The following is a 24,913-nucleotide window of genomic DNA, read 5'->3' as shown; positions in this document are numbered from 1 at the left end:
TGTGCAGTGTAAGGTCAGATGCTAAACAAGTCAGAAGCAGGAGCAACGCCAAAGGCACTGATGTCAAGTGAATGTAAAATTCATTGTAACAACGGGAGTTGTTCCTTTTTTACTCATGGTAGCAAAGTGGCCTCTAGGGTCTAAACAGCATATATATTTTTACTACATTTTTCTAGGCATTTTCCATGTTCATAAATTGGAATAGGTTTCTATATTGACAAATGAAACAATTCTAAATTGTAGGAAGTTGCTAAAAATTTTCTTCAGTATCATAGTTTTAGGTATTACTTAAAACAAAAATGTCCTCCCTGACTGGATGACATCAGGTGGTCAGGGTAGAGGTCTGACATTTAAAAAGTCAAATTTAGGGGTACAATAGGGGTATTATCTTTATGACATACTCCTACATTGTAAGACGTAGACAACACCTTGCTGAAATATGCAGATGACTGGCTTTATTGCAGATGAGGATGAAACCTTATATTTGTTAGTAAGTGGATTTGGATTCACTTTGTCACACACCGATTGGACTTTAGGGTAAATCTGCAAGCAGTACTTGGAATACCCTAGCATTCACTCTTTCACCCCTCTGATTGGGACCTGGTCTTTGCAGCGGGATCTCCAGACAGTTACATACAGAAGTAGATTCCACTATCTGAAAGCTATTGCTGCACGAAACCAAGGTGTGGTACATTGTGGTATACAATAAACCGTTCAAGTCGGGGCAAATAGATAGCAGAGAAAGTAGTCTAGTAAAGGTAGCTGAGGTCAGGGATAGAGAATTGTATAGAAACAGAGCAGCCCTAGGGTATACCTGGCTAAATAAGCATAATTTTCCAAAAATTGCCAAAGGCAAAAAAATTGCCTAATGGTCATACCCTCATGTGGTAAGGCAGTAGCAAGAGTGGCCGGTAGACGGCTTTGGAGTACAGATTACTGGCTGTATAGTGAACCTGAAAGAAAGGGTTAACACCTACTGGGTGTGGCAGGAAGCAACATAAAAGTAGATCCTGTCACACTCTAGAGAGAGAAGTTGGCTGAGAGAGCCAGAGAGGCGATGAAGGAGCTGCATCAGGAACTGGGAGCCTGAGGTCTGGCACAGACCAGTGAGAGGAAGTGATAGCCCAGTTGGGCTAGGCGGGCTGCTAGCCCGAGGTCCAGTTGGGACCAGCAAAGGCCTTGAGTCAGACATGGATGACAACCCTTGACTCTCACACCCAGGTGGGGTGTTTATGGACATTATAAGGCCAACCCCAAACTCACACCCAGGTGGGGTGCTTATATGGACACTGTTTGCTGTTATGTTTAAAACGCTGATGCTGTGTGCATTGTGGCCTACAACAGTGCGAAGTGTCATATGATTTGCTAGACTGTATTGGTATGCTGAATATCTTTGCTGTGCTAATGTGAAACAAATGCTGGCAGGCGTCAGTTTTAAAGAGTATCCACGTCTGCTGCGTGTTACCATCACGGGAGGTGCGCCATTTCCGGTCCGAGAGGTCGCGGATCTGCAGGCGAGTGACCCCCAACTTGCCACACTCCCAAAAGAGAATAATGTAAAATTTAACAATTTTATATTATAAAAATTAACTTTATTGTTAACTGTCAGCACCCTGTGCGTTCCATTATTGGTTGCCAGCAGTTATGTCATTTCCCCAAACATCGCATGCTTTGTGAATATATTAGTGGCTAAAAACACTTGCCGTCACAGCCTGCCTAGCAATATGTATTTAGTTCATTTATGGACTCAGTAAGGATTTAGTTCAACCACCTATTTCTCAATCGTAAAGTGTCTTTGTCTGTGTTGAGCGCATATATGTCAATAAAGTATATCATTTTATATTATTCTCTTTGGGGGGGATAGAGAAGTCAGAATAGTCAGGAACAAATAGGGGTCAGGAAACCAGGAGAGCTCACAAGCAACAGATCAGGCTTTAACAGCTGGTGGAACCAAACTGCTTAGGCATTCTCCTTATGAGAAGGATGCCTAACATAGCCAGGACTATATAGGGATAGGTTTGGGCTTAGGGACAATTTTTTATCCTATTGCAGTATGGTTCTTAAATATACAGATAATGTACATGTATTTTTGTATTACATTGTGACATGCTAGTAAAACCCTTGACCGGCTGCAATTCACATCACAACCACTATCTACACTTAGTGTTCACACGCTCAAGTGAATGAATCAATGAGAGTTCATTTACTTTCATTGACTCCATTCACCACATGTCATGCGGCTGTATATTGCATGTGTAATATGCAATGAAACCCACCAAATGAAATATATCACATATTTTTTCACGCAATTGCACAAAAAAATATGCTAAAGTGAATGAACCAATTGAAATCAATGGGATCTATTCACTGTGAATACATGCACAAAAATTGCGCCCCGAAAAACCAGCGAATTTAGACTTGTGTGAATGAGCCTTTACAATGTGTAATAATTGTATTTCAAAATCAGCACAAATGAACCCATAAATCTACCAGTGGTGTAATAGGTGAATTGAAAATAGTGAACACAGTCAGATAGATAGTAGAGATGAGCGAGCACCCAAATGCTCGGGTCCGCGTTATTCGAGTCAAGCTTTTCATAAAATTCAAGAGCTCTACTCGAGTAACGAACCCCATTGACTACAATGGGAAACTCGAGCATTTTTGTATGTGGGACACCAGGTGCTGAGTTTTTTAAATTTTTTTTCTTGGTTCTCTCTCTAATTGTCACAGTGGGGAGGGGCCAAAACAGGCACGTCACAGCGGGGAGGAGCCAAAAAATGGGGTGGGGTCTAGCACGGCTTGATGCTCGTTCGAGTACGAGCACCATCGAGTACACTAATACTCGAACGAGCATCAAGCTCGGCAGAGTATGTTCGCTCAACTCTAGTAGATGGATAGATGGATAGATAGATAGATAGATAGATAGATAGATAGATAGATAGATAGATAGAAGAGATAAGCAAGCACCCAAATGCTCAGATCCACGTTATTCGAGTCAAGCTTTTTTTGGAAAATTCAAGAGCTCTACTCGAGTAATGAACCCCATTGACTACAATGGGAGACTCGAGCACTTTTGTATGTGGGACGCCGGTCCCGATGCTTGTTCGAGTAACGGGCACCATCGAGTACGCTAATACTCGAACGAGTATCAAGCTCAACAGAGTACGTTCGCTCAACTCTAATAGATAGATAGATATGAGATAGATAGAAAGATAGATAGATAGATAGATAGATATGAGATAGATAGATAGGAGATAGATAGATAGAGTATTACATAAATGACAGATAGGAATATATGAAAATTAATTAAAAATAAAACAACTGGACATCAATTGGCCATGAACTAGGTAATGAGGAAATTGTTATTCTGTACATAAAATACAGTATAATTAAATATTAAGAGTTCTGGAGCTTCCACTTGGCTAAAATGAAATGAAAGCACCTCCAGTGAACTAGGCTAAAACTGAATTGTAAACTAAATCTGACATTTATGAGTAGTAAGTTTACATTGATTTATCAGGATTGATTGCAAAAATGTAAATCATGACAAAATATGCTTCTTCAATATTAAAGTCATGACTCTGAGATTATATTAGATAAGAATGACCTGAATGTCATTGGACCTAGACGTGAAGTTGATGAATTCATGTTCCCTAAAATGGAAGCATTAATGAACATTTCAGGTTGCGGAATTAGAAACGTTCTAAAGAGTGATTCATGAAAGTGCAAGGAATAGTTTGGTACAGTAGATGGAGGAAAATAACAAATGGACATTGTCTTTTTTGCTCTCTTTCATTAAGAAATAATGAAATGCAAATTACTTCTTTCATAACATTGCAGATGTATACCATAAAATAGTTGTTAATTATGGAAACTTCCATTTTCGCACTGTGTATATGAATTCACAATCGTCTTCTGAGTAGAATGTGGATGCATACTGTACTTCTATCTAAATAACATAACGACTATAAATCATGGGGAGAATAGTTACATTACTTGCTGCATAAATTATTTTACTGGGCATTAGTAATAAGAAAACTTTTCAAAAGTTCAGTTTAGCCGGTTCCCCGAATTTCAGAAAAAGTTTGTCCAGCTTCAAATGAGTTCTTACTAGAGATGAGCGAGCACCAAAATGCTCGGGTGCTCGTTACTCGGGACGAAATTTTCGCAATGCTCGAGGGTTCGTTTCGAGTAACGAACCCCATTGAAGTCAATGGGCGACCCGAGCATTTTTGTATTTCGCCGATGCTCGCTAAGGTTTTCATGTGTGAAAATCTGGGCAATTCAAGAAAGTGATGGGAACGACACAGCAACGGATAGGGCAGGCGAGGGGCTACATGTTGGGCTGCATCTCAAGTTCACAGGTCCCACTATTAAGCCACAATACCGGCAAGAGTGGGCCTCCCCCCCCCCCCCCCCCCAACAACTTTTACTTCTGAAAAGCCCTCATGAGCAATGGATACCTTAGCTAAGCACCACACTACCTCCAATAAAGCACAATCACTGCCTGCATGACACTCCGCTGCCACTTCTCCTGGGTTACATGCTGCCCAAACCCCCCCCCCCCCCCACAGCGCACACCAAAGTGTCCCTGCACAGCCTTCAGCTGCCCTCATGCCACACCACCCTCATGTCTATTTATAAGTGCGTCTGCCATGACGAGGAACCGCAGGCACACACTGCAGAGGGTTGGCACGGCTAGGCAGCGACCCTCTTTAAAAGGGGCGGGGCGATAGCCCACAATGCTGTACAGAAGCAATGAGAAATATAATCCTGTGCCACCGCCATCAGGAGCTGCACACGTGGGCATAGCAATGGGGAACCTATGTGCCACACACTATTCATTCTGTCAAGGTGTCTGCATGCCCCAGTCAGACCGCGGTTTTTAATTCATAGACACAGGCAGGTACAACTCCCTATTGTGAAGTCCCTGTGGACCCACAGCATGGGTGGCTCCCTGGAACCCACCGGCGGTACATAAAAATATCCCATTGCATTGCCCAACACAGCTGAGGTAGTAATGTCGTGCTTAATGCAGGTGGGCTTTGGCCCACACTGCATGCCCCAGTCAGACTGGGGTTCTTTAGAAGTGGAAACAGATGCATTTATAATTCTCTGTGGACCCACAGCATGGGTGGGTGCCAGGAAGCCACCGGAGGTACATAAAAATATCCCATTGCATTGCCCAACACAGCTGAGGTAGTAATGTCGTGCTTAATGCAGGTGGGCTTCGGCCCACACTGCATGCCCCAGTCTGACTGGGGTTCTTTAGATGTGGAAACAGATGCATTTATAATTCTCTGTGGACCCACAGCATGGGTGGGTGCCAGGAAGCCACCGGAGGTACATAAAAATATCCCATTGCATTGCCCAACACAGCTGAGGTAGTAATGTCGTGCTTAATGCAGGTGGGCTTCTGCCCACACTGCATGCCCCAATCAGACTGGGGTTCTTTACAAGTGGACACATGTAGGTTAAACTCTGTGTGCACCTACAGCATGGGTGGCTCCCTGGAACCCACCGGCAGTACATAAAAATATCCCATTGCATTGCCCAACACAGCTGAGGTAGTAATGTCGTGCTTAATGCAGGTGGGCTTCGGCCCACACTGCATGCCCCAGTCAGACTGGGGTTCTTTACAAGTGGACACATGTAGGTTAAACTCTGTGTGCACCTACAGCATGGGTGGCTCCCTGGAACCCACCGGCGGTACATAAAAATATCCCATTGCATTGCCCAACACAGCTGAGGTAGTAATGTCGTGCTTAATGCAGGTGGGCTTCTGCCCACACTGCATGCCCCAATCAGACTGGGGTTCTTTAGAAGTGGAAACAGATGCATTTATAATTCCCTGTGGACCCACAGCATGGGTGGCTCCCTGGAACCCACCGGCAGTACATAAAAATATCCCATTGCATTGCCCAACACAGCGGATGTAACGTCAGCTGTAATGCAGGTGGGCTAAAAATTCATTTGATTACACTGTAGGCGAGGGCCCACAAAAATTGCTGTATCAACAGTACTAATGTACATCAGAAAAATTGACCATGGCCAACCAAGAGGGCAGGTGAAACCCATTAATCGCTTTGGTTAATGTGGCTTAAGTGGTAACTAGGCCTGGAGGCAGCCCAGTTTAACGAAAAATTGGTTCAAGTTAAAGTTTCAACACTTTTAAGAGCATTGAAACGTATAAAAATTGTTTAGAAAAATTATATGAGTGAGCCTTGTGGCCCTAAGAAAAATTGCCCGTTCGGCGTGATTACGTGAGGTTTCAGGAGGAGGAGCAGGAGGAGGAGGATGAGGAATATTATACACAGATTGATGAAGCAGAAATGTCCCCGTTTTGGATGGTGAGAGAGAACGATGCTTCCATCCGCGGGTGCAGCCTACGTATTGCTTAGGTATCGCTGCTGTCCGCTGGTGGAGAAGAGAAGTCTGGGGAAATCCAGGCTTTGTTCATCTTGATGAGTGTAAGCCTGTCGGCACTGTCGGTTGACAGGTGGGTACGCTTATCCGTGATGATTCCCCCAGCCACACGAAACACACTCTCTGACAAGACGCTAGCCGCAGGACAAGCAAGCACCTCCAGGGCATACAGCGCGAGTTCAGGCCACGTGTCCAGCTTCGACACCCAGTAGTTATAGGTGGCAGAGGCGTCACGGAGGACGGTCGTGCGATCGGCTACGTACTCCTTCACCATCCTTTTACAGTGCTCCCGCCGACTCAGCCTTGACTGGGGAGCGGTGACACAGTCTTGCTGGGGAGCCATAAAGCTGGCAAAGGCCTTGGAGAATGTTCCCCTGCCTGCGCTGTACATGCTGCCTGATCTCTGCGCCTCCCCTGCTACCTGGCCCTCGTAACTGCGCCTTCTAACACTAGCGCTGTCAGATGGGAAGTTTACCAACAGTTTGTCCACCAGCGCCCTGTGGTATAGCATCATTCTCGAACCCCTTTCCTCTTCGGGAATGAGAGTGCAAAGGCTCTCCTTATACCGTGGATCGAGCAGTGTGTACACCCAGTAATCCGTAGTGGCCAGAATGCGTGTAACGCGAGGGTCACGAGAAAGGCATCCTAACATGAAGTCAGCCATGTGTGCCAGGGTTCCTGTACGCAACACATGGCTGTCTTCACTAGGAAGATCACTTTCAGGATCCTCCTCCTCCTCCTCTTCCTCCTCCTCAGGCCATACACGCTGAAAGGATGACAGGCAAGCAGCATGGGTACCGTCAGCAGTGGGCCAAGCTGTCTCTTCCCCCTCCTCCTCATCCTCCTCATGCTCCTCCTCCTCCTCCTGAACGCGCTGAGATATAGACAGGAGGGTGCTCTGACTATCCAGCGACATACTGTCTTCCCCCGGCTCTGTTTCCGAGCGCAAAGCGTCTGCCTTTAAGCTTTGCAGGGAACTTCTCAAGATGCATAGCAGAGGAATGGTGACGCTAATGATTGCAGCATCGCCGCTCACCACCTGGGTAGACTCCTCAAATTTTCCAAGGACCTGGCAGATGGCTGCCAACCAGGCCCACTCTTCTGTAAATAATTGAGGAGGCTGACTCCCACTGCGCCGCGCAAGTTGGAGTTGGTATTTCACTATAGCTCTACGCTGCTCATAGAGTCTGGCCAACATGTGGAGCATAGAGTTCCACTGTGTGGGCACGTCGCACAGCAGTCGGTGCACTGGCAGATTAAACCGATGTTGCAGGGTCCGCAGGGTGGCAGCGTGCGTGTGTGATTTGCGGGAATGTGCGCAGATCCGGCGCACCTTTCCGAGCAGGTATGACAAGTGGGGGTAGCTTTTCAGAAAGCGCTGAACCACCAAATTAAACACATGGGCCAGGCATGGCACGTGCGTGAGGCTGCCGAGCTGCAGAGCCGCCACCAGCTTACGGCCGTTGTCACACACGACCATGCCCGGTTGGAGGCTCAGCGGCGCAAGCCAGCGGTCGGTCTGCTCTGTCAGACCCTGCAGCAGTTCGTGGGCCGTGTGCCTCTTCTCTCCTAAGCTGAGTAGTTTCAGCACGGCCTGCTGACGCTTGCCCACCGCTGTGCTGCCACGCCGCGTGACACCGACTGCTGGCGACGTGCTGCTGCTGACACATCTTGATTGCGAGACAGAGGTTGCGTAGGAGGAGGAGGGTGGTTTAGTGGAGGAAGCATACACCCCCGCAGATACCACCACCGAGCTGGGGCACGCAATTCGGGGGGTGGGTAGGATGTGAGCGGTCCCAGACTCTGACTCTGTCCCAGCCTCCACTAAATTCAGCCAATGTGCCGTCAGGGAGATATAGTGGCCCTGCCCGCCTGTGCTTGTCCACGTGTCTGTTGTTAAGTGGACCTTGGCAGTAACCGCGTTGGTGAGGGCGCGTACAATGTTGCGGGAGACGTGGTCGTGCAGGCCTGGAACGGCACATCGGGAAAAGTAGTGGCGACTGGGAACCGAGTAGCGCGGGGCCGCCGCCGCCATCATGCTTTTGAAAGCCTCCATTTCCACAAGCCTATACGGCAGCATCTCTAGGCTGATCAATTTTGCAATGTGCACGTTTAACGCTTGAGCTTGCGGGTGCATGGCGTCGTACTTGCGCTTGCGCTCAAACTGTGGCACTAGCGACGTCTGGACGCTACGCTGAGAGACATTGCTGGATGGGGCCGAGGACAGCGGAGGTGAGGGTATGGGTGCAGGCCAGGAGACGGTAGTGCCTGTGTCCTCAGAGGGGGGTTGGATCTCAGTGGCAGGTTGGGGCACAGGGGGAGAGGCAGTGGTGCAAACCGGAGGCGGTGAACGGGCATCGTCCCACCTTGTGGGGTGCTTGGCCATCATATGCCTGCGCATGCTGTTGGTGGTGCCTCCCCAGCTGATCTTGGCGCAACAAAGGTTGCACACCACTGTTCGTCGGTCGTCAGGCGTCTCTGTGAAAAACTGCCATACCGTAGAGCACCTTGACCTGTGCAGGGTGGCATGGCGCGAGGGGGCGCTTTGGGAAACAGTTGGTGGATTATTCGGTCTGGCCCTGCCTGTACCCCTGGCCACCGCACTGGCTCGGCCTGTGCCCACACCCTGACTTGGGCCTCCGCGTCCTCGCCCGCGTCCACGTGCTATAGGCCTACCCCTACCCCTCAGCATGGTGTATTACCAGTGATTTGATTTCCCAGGCAGGAAATAAATTGGCGCAAGCCTGCTGTTAAACGTAGCTGGCTGCGTATGATTTGTTTACTATCTCCACCCACCACACACGTACACAGAACGCTGAGGACTGACAGAGGCAGGGCACATAGAATGTTTCCCTTTTTTTAAAAAGAAAAGGCCCACTGACTATATTCAATCAGATAAGATATGTGTTGCACAGAAATGCAGTTATATAAAGTGCAGCACAGCGGTTACTTTTCCCAGGCAGCAAATAAATTGGCGCAAGCCTGCAGGACAAATTGAATGTTTCCCTTTTTGGGAAACGGAGGGCCCACTGACTATATTCAATCAGATAAGATATGTGTTGCACAGAAATGCAGTTATATGAAGTGCAGCAGAGCGGAGACTTTTCACAGGCAGCAAATAAATTGGCGCAAGCCTGCAGGACAAATTGAATGTTTCCCTTTTTGGGAAACGGAGGGCCCACTGACTATATTCAATCAGATAAGATATGTGTTGCACAGAAATGCAGTTATATGAAGTGCAGCAGAGCGGAGACTTTTCACAGGCAGCAAATAAATTGGCGCAAGCCTGCAGGACAAATAGAATGTTTCCCTTTTTGGGAAACGGAGGGCCCACTGACTATATTCAATCAGATAAGATATGTGTTGCACAGAAATGCAGTTATATGAAGTGCAGCACAGCGGTTACATTTCCCAGGCAGGAAATAAATTGGCGCAAGCCTGCAGGACAAATTGAATGTTTCCCTTTTTGGGAAACGGAGGGCCCACTGACTATATTCAATCAGATAAGATATGTGTTGCACAGAAATGCAGTTATATGAAGTGCAGCACAGCGGTTACTTTTCCCAGGCAGGAAATAAATTGGCGCAAGCCTGCAGGACAAATAGAATGTTTCCTTTTTTGGGAAACGGAGGGCCCACTGACTATATTCAATCAGATAAGATATGTGTTGCACAGAAATGCAGTTATATGAAGTGCAGCACAGCAGAGACTTTTCCCAGGCAGGAAATAAATTGGCGCAAGCCTGCAGGACAAATAGAATGTTTCCCTTTTTGGGAAACGGAGGGCCCACTGACTATATTCAATCAGATAAGATATGTCTTCTAGCCCTGCCTACACAATTCTCTCCCTGTAGTATTACTGCAAGGCGCAATGCTCTGCAGACAGCCGATTTTGAAAAGAAAAAAAAATGCAACACTGCTAACAGCAGCCTGCACAGTACTGCACACGGATTGATGTGGCCCTAAGAAGGACCGTTGGGGTTCTTGAAGCCTACACTCACTCCTAACACTCTCCCTGCCTAACCACCACTTCTGTCCCTGTACTATTAATGCAAGGCGCAATGCTCTGCAGACTGCCGATTTTGAAAAAAAAAAAATTTGTGCAACACTGCTAACAGCACCCTCCACAGTACTGCACACGGATAGATGTGGCCCTGAGAAGGACCGTTGGGGTTCTTGAAGCCTACACTAACTCCTAACACTCTCCCTATAGCAGCTCCGGCACCAACAGCACTTTCCCTCAGCTAACTCACAAGACATCTGAGGCGAGCCGCGGGAGGGGCCGACTTTTATACTCGGGTGACATCTGATCGCCCCAGCCACTCACAGCAGGGGGGTGGTATAGGGCTTGAACGTCACAGGGGGAAGTTGTAATGCCTTCCCTGTCTTTCAATTGGCCAGAAAAGCGCGCTAACGTCTCAGAGAGGAAACTGAAAGTAACCGGAACACCGCGTGGTGCTCGTTAAGAGTAACGAGCATCCCGAACACCCTAATATTCGCACGAATATCAAGCTCGGACGAGTACGTTCGCTCATCTCTAGTTCTTACCAAACCAGAATTTCACCAATACCCCTAAAACTGGCACATAATACTGTCTAAAAGCCAAAAAAGCCCTGTGTCATGCACGTTGATATAATCTAAGAATGTATCTAAGTACTTTTGAGCTATTTTTAAGGCAATGTTAATAAAGGAGGAGGAAGAGGAAGAAGGAAAAGAAAGAAGCTATTTTAGTGGGTTCAGCTGAGATGAACTTCCCAAGGTTCTGGTTCACGCCAAACCAAAGTTTTAGCAAAGTTTGACCCAAAACAGCATTCTATTGTTTTGGTTTGCTCAGCACTACCAGGCCTAAACTCAGTTTGATCAGAGTGCACTAAATCAAAAAAGATTTTGTAGTCCACATTAACTAACAATATGGATCAGTAACAGCAAAATAGTGATGTTTTTTGTGTATAGCTCAACAGGGAGTCCACCTTTCCCTTAGCCATATTTCCAATGGCGATAATAAGGTGTTATCAGTATTCATAAATGCCTGCTGAGCATCTGAGAACTCCGGGAATGCCAAATGTAAAAGATATTTTATAATTTTGCCCTAGATTTTTTTTGTACAGGGACTCAAATTAATCATAGAAATAATTGGTTAGAGATTCAGCCTCTACGAGGACAGAACTTGTGAATGTCCGGAGCTTTAAAATTGCATTTAATCCAGAGTACTGCCTCACCATGTATGCTAAGAGTTTACTCGACTGATTGCCAAGTTCAAAGTGAGATTGCCTACAGAAAAAACTATTTGCACTTAGATTTCATTTGTGTATTTTGGTTGTATAATCATTTGAAATTTGAGTCTCAGCCAGTCAAAACAGTGAATATTGAAAAGATTGGATACATATAATTGCTCAGCATTTTTAAGTATGTTACTAGGGCTTCTTCATCTCTAGCTGAAATGTGTTTATTGTAGGAATTGGATGAAGGTGTATATCCTAGTAAATAAGCTTTAAAATGGTTGTCCAGTTGTAAACTATTGAAGGCCTATCCTTAGGACACGTGATCAATAGTAGATTGATTGAGATTGATCATTCTGGACCCCCAGCTGTTTGCCGAGTTTAGATGTGGTGGCCTGGATAGTGCCTCTGTATGTCGTAACTATATGGACCTGTAGTGCTTCCCAGTGTGTGATATCTGGAGTATACAGAGTGATCAGAGAGGTCTAGATGGAGGAGACCCTGTCCCATAGCAGGGACATCAAACGAGAGCATGCATGGAATAAGAGCTGGGGAGCCCCCAGAACAAATGCAAGTGAAGAGAAGTAAAGAAAAGATCCTGTGCTCACGGTGACCTCAGAAAAAACATCTTATCAAGAGGTAAGTATAGTCAAGTTCAATGTCCTAGAATGAGTTGCGGGATTCATCAGTGGTGACTTGAAAATAGTGTTTTATTGAACAGGACAAGTTAGTGCAACACATTTTGGAGCTCTCACGGCTCCTTACTCACTCACAAAACAACCTGATGGATGCTCCTCCTGTGCCAACCTTGTCCTGCTCAATAAAACACTATTTTCAAGTCACCACTGATGAGTCCTCCACCTCATTCTAGGAGACATTGAACTTGACTATACTTACCTCTTGATAAGATGTTTTTTCTGAGGTCACCCTGAGCACAGGATCTTTTCTTTTTTTTCTCTTCACTGTTGCTTGCCGAGTTTGTGACTCATGCACTGAGCTGATTTCTATAGCTCTGTTCTTACAGCGGTGGGCAAACTTTACATTACAGGCAAAGTTTCCATTGAAATAAATAGGAAGTTTGCCTGCAATACCAATCCTGACAGCTACAATAAGAACAGAGCTCTCTACTTCCTCCAGAAATCAGCACAAGTATATTGGCCTTGCAAAAAGCTGTTTGACAGGTGTCTCAGGTGATAAGCCCCAACTGATCTGCTATTGATTCCCTATCTTGATAGTTTACAGCTGGACAACCTCTTTAAGGCTTTCTCAGAAAAGACAGGCATTCAACAATGATTGTGAACCACCAGAAAATATTTAAGCTGTTTAGGGATCCTATCAGTAGTGACAAATAGAGTTTCTGTTGAAGGGCCTTTAACAGCCCCTTTCTCTTCATAGAGATAATTTCTTGTGTTATGGGGGATAGGGTGTGACAAGCAGTCTATCAAGAGAAAGCAGCTCAGGAATCAGCATGACTCTTCTCACTAGATGACTCTTCTTTTCTGATTTTCATACGGAATGAGATGACGTTGGAACCTAATTGCAGAGGTACATGGACTTATTTGGAAAAGAGAGGGCAGTGAATGATTTGTCATTCCCTGTCAGACAATGAAGTTAGTTTTAGGGGTAATAGATTAAAATGGTGGTGATAGATTTTCTTTTAAGCCACATTTTAAATTATAAGACCCCCTTATGCTCTACTGATAGGCTTTTGAAAGCATGAGTAAGTCACCCCCAGATTTACTGACATCTTTTACAAACAATAGTATAATCAGAATAACTGATTTTACCTAAAAAGTACTTTAAGTAACTCCTGATTAAGATTTCCCATTAGTTATGCAAAACAGAAGGTCAAAATGATGCCAAATAAATTATGTTCCCAGAAGTCAGTGAGACTGTATGGAGCTTCCTTGTCAATTTATTCCTACCTTCTATTTTGCTGCTTAATTAACAGTTGTAAAGTGTATATATTTTAGCTTTTAGCTTCTGACCATGACGCCAGGTCTTCAGCAATTTATTATAAGATGTTTATTTTTTTAATTTATTTCTGTAAAAAATGCTGAATACCGTATATACTTGAGTATTAGCCGAGTCAATAAGTTTTATCACAAGAAAATGGTAAAACTTATGGACTTGAGTATAAGCCTAGCTATACTGGAGTATAAACTAGGTAAAAAAAACCCGCAATACTCACCTTTCAGCGACGTCTGTATCCCTGGCGCAATGCTGTCCGGGGTGGTGCGGCTAGCTGCTTCAGACTTCCCCCCGCTGTCATTTCCCTGGCCTGGTTTTGAATTCCCCCACTGTCAGCACTGTGATTGGATTGAGTGCCAGCCAATCACAGCCGGTGCTCGATAAACGAATTCCGGCCATTCAGTGATGTCATTCACTGAATGGCTGTGAGTGATCGAACGCTGGCTGTGATTGGCTGGCGATTGATCCAATCACAGCACTTAGTTACACAGCGCTGACGGCGGGGGATTCAAATCAGAGCCAGGGAGATGACAGCGGGGAGAAGTCTGAAGCAGCTTTCCGCACTGCCGGGGAGAGCATCACGCCGAGGACACAAACACTAGCTGAGAGGTGAGTATTGAGGGTTTTTTTTTTTTTTTACCTCACTCGAGTATAAACCGAGGGGTCTTTTTCAGCACATTTGTTTGCACTGAAAAACTCGGCTTATACTGGAATATATACAGTATTACTGTTTGGACAACATTCAGTATACATTGACTACAACATGACTCCCGATTCAGTGGAAAAGACTGGAGAAGTTTAACAAACAAGATAGTACAATTACGTCTATTCTTTTCCAGATGATTTTACAAAGCCAACTTACAGATGTAGCAAAGTTTAACACTTTTAATGCATTAAGATAACTTTCTATCCCCTTCTCACTTGCTTTACAATGGATTTTGTTGTGTTAACAAAATAATAGTTTTTGAATTAATTAACATAACTTGCCATAAAGCATTATCACAGTCAAGCTAAACTTTGCCAAATATGTACAAAACAGTATTTCGAGTTTCTCATTGCTAACATATGTCGCTGTCTCTATTGGGGTTCAGAATAGGATTTTCCTTTAGGACCAACTTTGTAGAAAGCAAAGTAATCTATCAGATAAGAACATGCAAATTTCATACAGGTCTTTAGGCTGCTTTCAGATACATGTACTTTTGTGTTCATACTTCAGCCACAGCACATGGCTCTCTATCTATTCTACTAAATGAAAATTAAACCAATATCAGTAGGATGTCCGGGTAGAACTGCTGTTTGAAAGCAGCTTTCAGTTGATTTTGAACCTAGGATTCCAGCTCTGCAAGTGATGCCAGATTACTGAATAGGCCAAGTAGGCACCAGGCTAAGGGCCTTGCACCTTTTAAAGGCCCTGCAATAATGGATCAAAGAATATTCATTTGATCTTGAAAGAAAATTACAGTCAAGATTTCTTAAATAGTTTTCAAAAGATTGGAAAAAGTAATTAACTTAAAGGGACAAAAACTTTATATTAAAAACTCTGTAGAGAAAATACTGTACCAATGTAATGTATCAATTTACAACAAGTATATAAAGCATAAACATCAGATTCACATTACAGTTTGTCTCCTAAAACGTCATCTTCTGACAGCTGTCAGCCTGTAAAAATTTCAGTGCAACTTACGTCTATGTAATATACAATAGTTATGGTCATCTCCATCTAGCAGCCAATGTGCACACTACACTACTCAGTTCAATGTTATCTCAATACAAGAAACCTTTAGAAACAAAGATGTTTGCTAGTTAAAGGGGTTTTCCAGTGAAATACTATTGATGACCTATCCTTGGGATAGGAGATCAATAGTTGATTGGCTGAGGTCCGCCACTCAGGACCCCGACTGACCAACTGGGTGAGCGCATGCTGTCAGCGCAGCAATAACACAGAGCTCAGAATGGAAGGCTTCTGCTCTGACCTCTGTGTTATTTCAGTGCTGACAGCATGCACCCGCTCAACTAATTGGTCTATGTCCCAAGCGGCGGAGCCCAGCCAATCAACTGTTGATGACCTATCCTGATGATCGATCATCAATAGTATTTTACTGGAAAAGCCCTTTAATGTTTTGCAAGTTCCCTCCAACTAAAAATGTATTCTGAGATAAGTTGCAATGGGTGCCCTGAGATTTCTACTACCCTGGACTACCCAGGATCCTGGTGGTTTGGTCTGGGTAGCGTGGGCGTTTTTTCTATAAATTACCATATCAAGTATATTCAACTAAAGGACAGAAGGTTCAGAAAGAATATAATTCTAATTTAAAAAAACAAGAAAATATTTTCCCCTCCGCAATACTCAGTATGAGGCTTCATGCACATGGCTGTATTATGGATTTATCTTGCATGGCAAAAAAAATTGGTTAAAAGACTCTGAGGCACTGATAAACTAGCTATTTTATCCATTGACAGCTTCAAGGAAACAATAAGTCGCATCATATGTTTTGCTCTACTATATGTCAGTGATAAGTAGATTACACAAAATAACCTTCATAGTCTAAAATGTATTTACTGTACCTCATTCTGTAGATCTCTGATCATTTTAGTTTTACGTTCCATTTCAGTTTTTAGAAAATTTATCTGGAAAAACATAAAGACACATTTAGTCAATGTACAACATTGGATACCAGATCCACAGCGATAACCAGTCAACTTTTGAAATTAAAATACCATCCTTTCAATTTGTAAGGAGCCAAATTAAAATTCTTGGGCTTTTAAGCTGTACTTCTAATCAGTGGAAACTAAAACCTAGATCCAGAGAATAAGCATCACATGCAAAACATGATATAAAAAGAATGTTAAGATGATACATGATGAACAATGAAAATGTTAGCAATACAAAATAATAGGTGCAAACAAATTTTAAAGGCTGTCGGCACTTTAAATTAACAGCAAATTAAAACATCCTAGAATGTGTGTTTACATCTCCTTTATAGGCCTACAAACACCTAAAGTTGGTTAAGAAAATTCTCTTATTTCTTTATATTCTTATCCTGCAGTCATGTAGCTCTAACTCCCCGATCTCATCTCTTTGGTAACCTATGAATAGCACTTTGTAATTTGTAAACATGGAGATACTGTATTTACTGTGTTAAAGTCTAAGTAGGAAATGTAGACACAAAATGCATATCTGTCAACATATGCATCCTAAATAGTGATGAGAGAACTTTTTGGAAACTTCAATTCGACCAGTTTACCAAACTTTTTCAAAAATTTCAATTTGGTCTGAATTAGTTTGAACTGAACTGGAAGTTCAGCAAAACCCCTACAACTGTTGTATAACACCTTCTTAGAGCCAGTATAAAACCACTTTTACTTAATTTTCAGGGAATGGCTTATATTTAAAGCCCTTCCGTGAAATCAATTGCCGGCAGCAGAATTCTTTACTGCAGCTGACATTCTCTACCGCAGCTGATAATTGAAGAATTCCTCTGCTGCATCTGCCACAGATGTGGCAGATGTAGCAGCAGGGAATTCTTTTAACTAGTGGGGATGAAGGAAACATCTGTGGGGGACACAGCAGCGGCTCCATTGAAGAGAATGCCTGAATATTTTTTTTTAACACTAAAATTTTTCTTTTTCAGGGAAGAGCTTATATGTAAAGCCCTGCCCTGAAAAACAATACAGGGGTGACGGCAGACCATTGTTTTTAATGGAGCCGCCGGCAGCAGCCTGCAAAGTACGGACATGTGCACACACCATAGGGAATGCATTGTTGCAAATAGAAGCATGTTTTTATGCGTGCGTATGTACACACAAAAACACGCTTGTGTGAATGCACGCTGAGACAGCAAAAAGGTTGACATACTTTTATTAGCTAGTAGTGGCCCACTCCTGTCTATGTCAACCAGGGGAATCCAGCTCTAAATTAACCATGATGTATAGAATGCAAAAAAAGCATTTTTCCTGGACTCAAGAAAAAAAATGTGGTCATAATATGTTGTAAAATAAAGAAATAAGCCATACCCACCTCCTTAAAGGGGTTGTCCGGCCATAAACATTAGGTCTCATTACTTCTGTTTGCCCAATACAATGCACTTTGTAATATACATTGTGCATTGTAAATTAGGCAAACAGAAGTTATTCACTTACCTCTTGGACTGCCCCCCCCTGTGTTGCTCCTCGGTTGCCATGGGTTCCGACAAGTCTCTTCTCCTCTTCTTGTCGGAACGACGGGGACAAGCTTCTCCAGCACAGCTCTGCGCATGTGCAGAAGAACTTCAGCCGCTGGGAAGCTCAGTTCTGCCTGCAGGGGAAGCGTGGCTGCTGGCTCTTCATCTCCAAGGTAAGAATGAGTGGAGGGGCGGGCTCTCACGGGGGGGGGGGGGGGGTGGAGAGGGAGAGATGGATAGATGGATGGATGTGTGCAGGGGGGGGGGTGCAGTGATGTGTGTGTGTGTTCATGGTGTCTGGAGACCCGGCTGTCAGAAGTCCCGGGGGAAGGGGGGGGGTGGAGAGGGAGAGATGGATGGATGGATGGATGTGTGCAGGGGGAGGTGCAGTGATGTGTGTGTGTGTTCGTGGTGTCTAGAGACCCGGCTGTCAGAAGTCCCGGGGGAAGGGGGGGGGGGGTGGAGAGGGAGAGATGGGTGGATGGATGGATGGATGTGTGCAAGGGGGGGGGTGCAGTGATGTGTGTGTGTGTGTGTTCAGGGACCCGTGTGCAGACTGTAGATCAGTTCAATAGAGGTGGGCGTGTTGTGGGCGGGGCTAGGATGTGAGCTTAGGGAAATCCTGCCTTTTCATGTCTCTTACTACCATCGAGAGCGCGCACACAGAAGAGGGAGAGCGCAGAGCATTGTGGGAAGGCAGCACAGAGGCGCCATCTTTGAAAGCTGCAGTGAAGATCAGAATCTAAGGTAAGAAACTGACATTGCAGCTGATCTGCCGGCCGGTTTGAGCCCCTGTATGCTGTCTGTTACTATCCTTACTGAAAGGAAAGCAGCAGCATTATAAAAATTTTTACCCTGTGTGGCTGGACAACCCCTTTAAATCTACCCCAGCCGAGCATAGGAGCCTTGATCACCACTATCCCAAACATAGAAGCAGCTGGTAGTCATCATTGTGTGTGTGACCAATCTATCAATCAAAGGCATCAGCAGTCACATACCATTCACAGCTTTATTACGGATGAAGCCTGTGATTGGCTGAACAGTGATATGCACAAGGAATGGCATGTGATTATTACTATTACTATTTGCTTCTAAATTTAGGTCAGCAGTGTCTGATACTCCTGCATTGGATGAGGGACCATTTAAGAAAGTGAGTATGTCTTATTTATTAATCTTACAATAAACCTTGGCTGTAGATTTTTTTTTCAGTACTGGAAAATGAAATTTATGGCAGACTTAGGGCAACTACGCATGGCTGGGTCAGATTCCGACTGCGAGATCTTGCACCGGAATCAGACCCTGTGCCCTGGCATTGAGCTCAGCGTACCTGTCTTGTCTTCTTCTCTCTGCTCTGTGGATATGCTGGCTGGCACGCCATTGCACATGCACAGTGCAGAGAGTCGCACCGGCCATGACACGGATCTGACGCAACTCGAAACGGGGGAGACGGCTTCCATTGACTACAATAAAAGCTATCTGTGTGAGCCTGTGCAAGGCTCGCACTAAAATAGGACATGATTCGATTTTCCCCCGCAAGCGGAAAACTGCATTTGATTTCCGCTCGTGGGCATAGAAAAGCATTTTGCTTAGCTTCTCCTAAGGGCAGTTTTTACTGCAGGATCCTGAGGCGATCGCTTGCAACGGATCCTGCAGTGCAAATACGCCCATGTGAATTGGGCCTAACAGAAGTAGCAGAGTTTAACTTGACTTGACTTTTCTATCTCAAAGTTACCTTATCTTAAACCACTGGAAAGCTATTGTATCTTAACATATCAAAAGCCAGAACATTTGGAATCAGAACATTTTCTTAACTAATTAAGTGTCAAGTTAAACTTTGCTACAGTTGTACAACTGGAAAATGTTAGGTGGGAGATACTCTTTAGTTCAGTCCTATGAAGCAATACTTTTTCAAAAATGTTGTGTTTGCCTTGTACAGATCAGCCGATTTATCTTACATATGCTTTGATCACTCACACTGACTACTATCATGATATTTGATGCCACAAAAGGTTTCAATTAAAGGGAAAGCCCATCACATGGGGAATTAATTAATCTAATAGTTTATTTGATAGGTGTAAAGTAATAGTATATTTACCATCAAGCTAAAACAACCAAATAAAAGAGAGATAAATGTGCAGTTTTGAAAGAAACATTTGGCAGTAATGAGAACAATATCTATCATTACCTTACATATCCAAGGCTTTCTATAAATGTTAAATTCCCCATTACCATATAGCGCTCAGCTTTTGTACACAAAGCCAGAACATTAGAAAAAAATAAGCTTTTATGTCACTTCAAATGCCTTCTACTTCACTTTAACACCCAACAAAGGCACAGCGACCGAACACACAAATCACAAACAGGAAAAAGAAAAATGGTTGGAAAAAAAGTAATTGTTGGGTCACATGGCACAAACACTTACAGTGGCCTGCTGCTTCTCAGCCTTTTCAGATGCCTCATTAAGTTGCTTTGTGAATGTTTCCTGCAGGGATTTCATCTCTTCCCTAGTTTATTAAAAAGAAAGTGAGATACATTTAGAAAAAGGTTGTTTTTTTTATTCGTATTATATTTTAGTCGATTTTTTAAAAACATAAATAAATAAAAAAAGAAAACTGCTATGAATGTACAGAAAGCCAAGAATCTGAAAAGGCTATTGTGTATGTTTGAATATGCACTGAAGGATCTACTGATGCAGTAGAGTTTATGTAGAATCATGGAGGAGATTTGCTCAGCTAAATAGAATCAATTTGTACCAAAAAGCTGGCATGGATACCTTGCACCAGATTTACTTTATGTTTTAGAAACTTTTTGAGACTTAATAGGCAAGGGGGTGTGGCTTAAAAAATGGGTGTAGCTTAGCTGAAAAGGGAGCATTGCTTGAAATGTGTCAATGGGGTTGAATTATGGCGCCAAAAATGGTCTAAATTAAGTGAACTAAGATGTGGCATAAAGTTAGACAACAGATGAGCCATACATTATTATATAATGTGAGCTGCTCAGACAAATTTAACGCATCTCTTCTAGTTCTAAGCAGGGTTCTAAATTTTGTGTTTGAAATTTTACTCACAAAGTTGCATTGCGTAATCAAATCATGGAAATCTAAAGCCTCTAAATTATTCCATAACGGCTCAGTCAGACGAGAATTTTTTTTGTGCACCTATGAATTCATGAATGGATGAGTGAGAGCTGCCTCTGATTGGTGAGGCTGTGACCAATCAGAGGCAGCTCATTCAGCAGGCGGGGATTTAATCCCCGGTTGCTGAATACTACTCCCAGCAGTTCAGGAGAACTGCCGGCCGGCCGCGGCTGAACTCCGTCTGCCGGGACAAGGTGAGTATACTTTTTTTTTACTTTTTACACATTTCTGGATGAATTTCAGGGAAGGGCTTATATTTTTAAGCCCTTCCCGAAAATTCATCCCACGCTCGCTGGCAGCCCATTGCTTTCAATGGAGCCGGCTGTATTGCCGGCTCCATTGAATTCAATGGTCAGTGCTCGTTTAATCGAGACGAATACCGCATGGTGCTCGTCTCGAGTAACGAGCATCTCGAGCACCCTAATACTCGAACGAGCATCAAGCTCGGACGAGTATGCTCGCGCATCTCTAATACTCACCTCTCTGCCGCTGTCGGGCCTCCAGCGGATCTTGTCGCTTGGTCCCTGGCAGCGTTCTGAAGCTCTTTCAGCAGGTGGGATTTAAAAATTCCTGTCTCTTGAAAGGACTGTGTCTGATTGGCTGATCACTCAGCCAATCACAGGCAGTGCTCAGCCATTCATTAAAAGACAGCTGAGCGCTGCCTTTGATTGGTCACTTCGCTCAGCCAATCAGAGGTAGCGCTAACCCATTCATTGAATTCAATGAATGGCTGAGCACTGCCTCTGATTAGCTGACCACTGTGACCAATCACAGGCAGTTCACAGCTGTCATTCAATGAATTAAATTCAATGAATGGCTGTGCAATGCCTCTGATTGGCAGAGCGCTGTGACCAATTACAGGCAGCACTCAACTGTCATTCAATGAATGCCTCAGCGCTGCCTGTGATTGGCTGAGCGCTCAGGCAAATCAGACACATCCCTTTCAGGAGGTGGGGATTTTTAAATCTCCACCTGCTGAAAGAGCTTCAGAATACTGCCGCAGACCAAGCGACAAGATGCGCCGAAGCCCCAACAGCGGCAGAGGGGGGAGTACATATATATATATATATATATATATATATATATATATATATATATATATATTTCTTTTTTAACTTATATCTGAAGCCTTTCCCTAAAAATCACTGCAGGGGTTGCCCGCATCCCATTGTTTTCTGGCCCCACAGAAAGCAATAGGAGAAGATCACAATCCTCTGCCATAGCTGTGACAGACATGGCAGGGGATTCATTTATCCCTACGGGGAGTCCCCTTGTCACTGAACACTGTGACAGTGCTGCCACAGTGTTCAGTGACGAAAGGGATACGACGTGGGGATATTTTACGCGCAGCACCTTGCCACTACACGGCTGTCCTACCTTTCTCAGATGCGCGTATTTTGCCCCTGTAAAACATGGAAATGTGAACACTACATGGGGAACAAATGGTTCTATCAGACATGCTTTTTTATGCTCATAGGTGCGCACAAAAAAAACACTCGTCTGACTTTACCCTAATACAATAGATAATGATTATCGAAGCAACTCATTTTGCACCTCTCCATTTAGGTAGCATGTAACTATGCACCACAGGAATTGCAATATTGGAAGACAAGAAGAAGGAAAAAAGAAGGAATTGCTGACCCAACATGCCACACCTCTTCCAATCAATAGAAATTACATTACTACATTTGAATGTAACTTTTTCCTACTTTTCCTTTAGAATATCATGCTTTAATAAAAGTTATAATATTCATGCAGATTCTAGTGACTGAAAAATATAACCAACTGTTTAGAAAGCTAATGCATTTTTTGAAAGTTTCTGCAAAAATGTATCGCTTTTCTAAAAAAAAAAGAAAGAATATCAAGCTTGAGAGTTAGGTAAAAATTAGAGATGAGCGAGCATACTCGCTAAGGGCAATTACTCGATCGAGCATTGCCTTTAGCGAGTACCTGCCCACTCAGAAGAAAAGATTCGGCTGCCGGCAGCGGGCGGGGAGCTGCGGGGGAGAGCATGGAGGAATGGAGGGGAGATCTCTCTCTCCTTCTCTCCCCCCCCGCTCCCCCCTGCTCACTGCCGCAACTCACCTGTCACCCGCGCCGGCAGCCGAACTTTTTCTTCCGAGCGGGGAGATACTCGCTAAGGACAATGCTCGCTCAAGCAATTGTCCTTAGCGAGTATGCTCGCTTATCTCTAGTAGAAATGTAGACATTTCATATGTACTACCTGTGCAGCCATACATGGACCCTACAGATAAAGGGTTCCACTGCTGCTTTCAAAGAAAAATTATAGCATCCATCCTTTCTGTTAGACCGGCTGCAGACAGACAGATTTGCATTGCGAAATCTGCGGCAGGCATACGCACCGCAGATCTACAGCAAATGCCATTCATAACATGCAATGGAAAAGCGCTTCTTCCTGTGCACAAGTGGAAACAATTGCAATTTCCGCTCCTAGAGAAAAAATCTCAGAATGTTCCATTTTTACGTGGATTCCACGAGGACGTCTCCATTGAAGCTAGCCTAGAATAATGATTCCCATTCAGATGCGTAATTATAGAGGTTGTATCCGGCTCTGGAGCCTGAGCAGACCCAAAGGGTTGCTTTGCTACATATGAGCAGATCAATACTACAAATGATGCATGATAGTTGTAGACCCCTGTTACAGATTTTGCATTGAGGTCTGCTCCAATGCATGGCTCACAATTGGCCTACAATTGGGAGTATAACTTGAAGGCACCAAAACCCCTGCTTTCTGTGTCCATCCTTGGTTAGGGATGCAATAGCAGAAAATGTGATTGAGTGTATTTATCTTCCAACCATCAACATATTGTAAAACAAGACATACTTATCAACGCTAAATTCGAAAGACTGCTTTATTTTAGCCCGGGAACATTTACATAGATGAAGTTCAAAAAGATTAGTAATTAGCCTTTTATTTAACCCGGCTTGTATTTTAGATGCAAAGCCCTTTAAACATGCCGGAGTTATAAAAGTTTTATTTTGTTTGACAATATGCTTTCATTTTGTTCAGAGGTTTTGCGTCTAAAAATGCATTTATTAAATCTTCAATAGACTCCACTGAAGTAGAAAATAGATTAATTTTACAAATTGAAAAAGCTGGCTGAGTGTGCAGAAATCAGTATTTCAGTAAAGTCAGATCACAGAAGAAATGAACACACGGAAATGGTAAAGAATTACAGTGGAATGCTATACATTTTCCGTCCACTTTTTAGGTTCTGCAGCATTTTGAAACAAATGTTTTATGATCTTGACATTTTGGTCTCACTGTGGAATGTAGTGGAGAACTTTTGATACTTTTCATCATAATAAAGTATAGTCAGGAGCAGATTGACTCTCCATATCTAAAGGTAGGATGATTAGAAGAAAAGCGCCTTACTGTCAGGCTTACCCTAAATCTTACGAGAGGGGTTTTCAGGTTCTAATGAACTCAAATATCAAAGTGCAGTATTAGTTATTTAAAAAGCAACAATGCTTTAACCCTTTCTAATCCAATTTGTATCCTAGTTTTCCTAGGGACTTTACTCTTTTTCTGCCGTTATACAACGGCGCTCTATGCTGGCTAAAGCCAGTACTGCATGAGGTGATACGTTGGATAGGCTCCGACAGCAGAGAGGCTGGCAATATACAGTAAGAAAACCCCGACGGACGTCTTCCAACATCGGAGCTGTACAGCCTTAAATCATAATGTCTTCAGAGGTCAGACAGTGGATTGGAAAGGGTTAAGAAGTAGCATTACAGATGCTCCCCTACTTGCGAAGAGCTTCCGTTCTAGGAGCCTGTTCGTGAGTCCATTTGTTCGCAAGTCCGAACAAATGTTTGTATGGAGGGGATCGCGGGTGCATCCCGCTCCATACAATGTCGCGTGCAGGCTGTTCTTACAGCCGGCACCCGGCGGCTGCAGTTCCGATGAGTCGCGTTGCTCGTCGGAACTGTTAACACTTTAAATACCGCTCTGGCAGCAGTATTTAAAGTGTTAACAGT

At 43.9% G+C, this 24,913-nt stretch overlaps 1 protein-coding gene across 1 annotated transcript in view; it reads right to left on the bottom strand.

Annotated features, from left to right (window-relative positions):
* LUZP2 (leucine zipper protein 2) overlaps positions 1–24,913 on the bottom strand; it is a 700,384-nt gene that overhangs the window by 319,484 nt on the left and 355,987 nt on the right. Inside the window, exons 4-5 of the mRNA XM_066584197.1 lie at positions 20,198–20,279; positions 16,181–16,243 (exon numbers count right to left, since the gene is read on the bottom strand). Of these exons, the coding sequence (XP_066440294.1) occupies positions 16,181–16,243; positions 20,198–20,279 (145 nt within the window). The remainder of the gene's footprint in view (positions 1–16,180; positions 16,244–20,197; positions 20,280–24,913) is intronic.

This window comes from Eleutherodactylus coqui, chromosome 11, assembly GCF_035609145.1.
Source record: "Eleutherodactylus coqui strain aEleCoq1 chromosome 11, aEleCoq1.hap1, whole genome shotgun sequence".
Lineage (NCBI taxonomy): Eukaryota > Metazoa > Chordata > Amphibia > Anura > Eleutherodactylidae > Eleutherodactylus > Eleutherodactylus coqui.
This window is presented reverse-complemented; position numbering and strand designations above follow the sequence as displayed.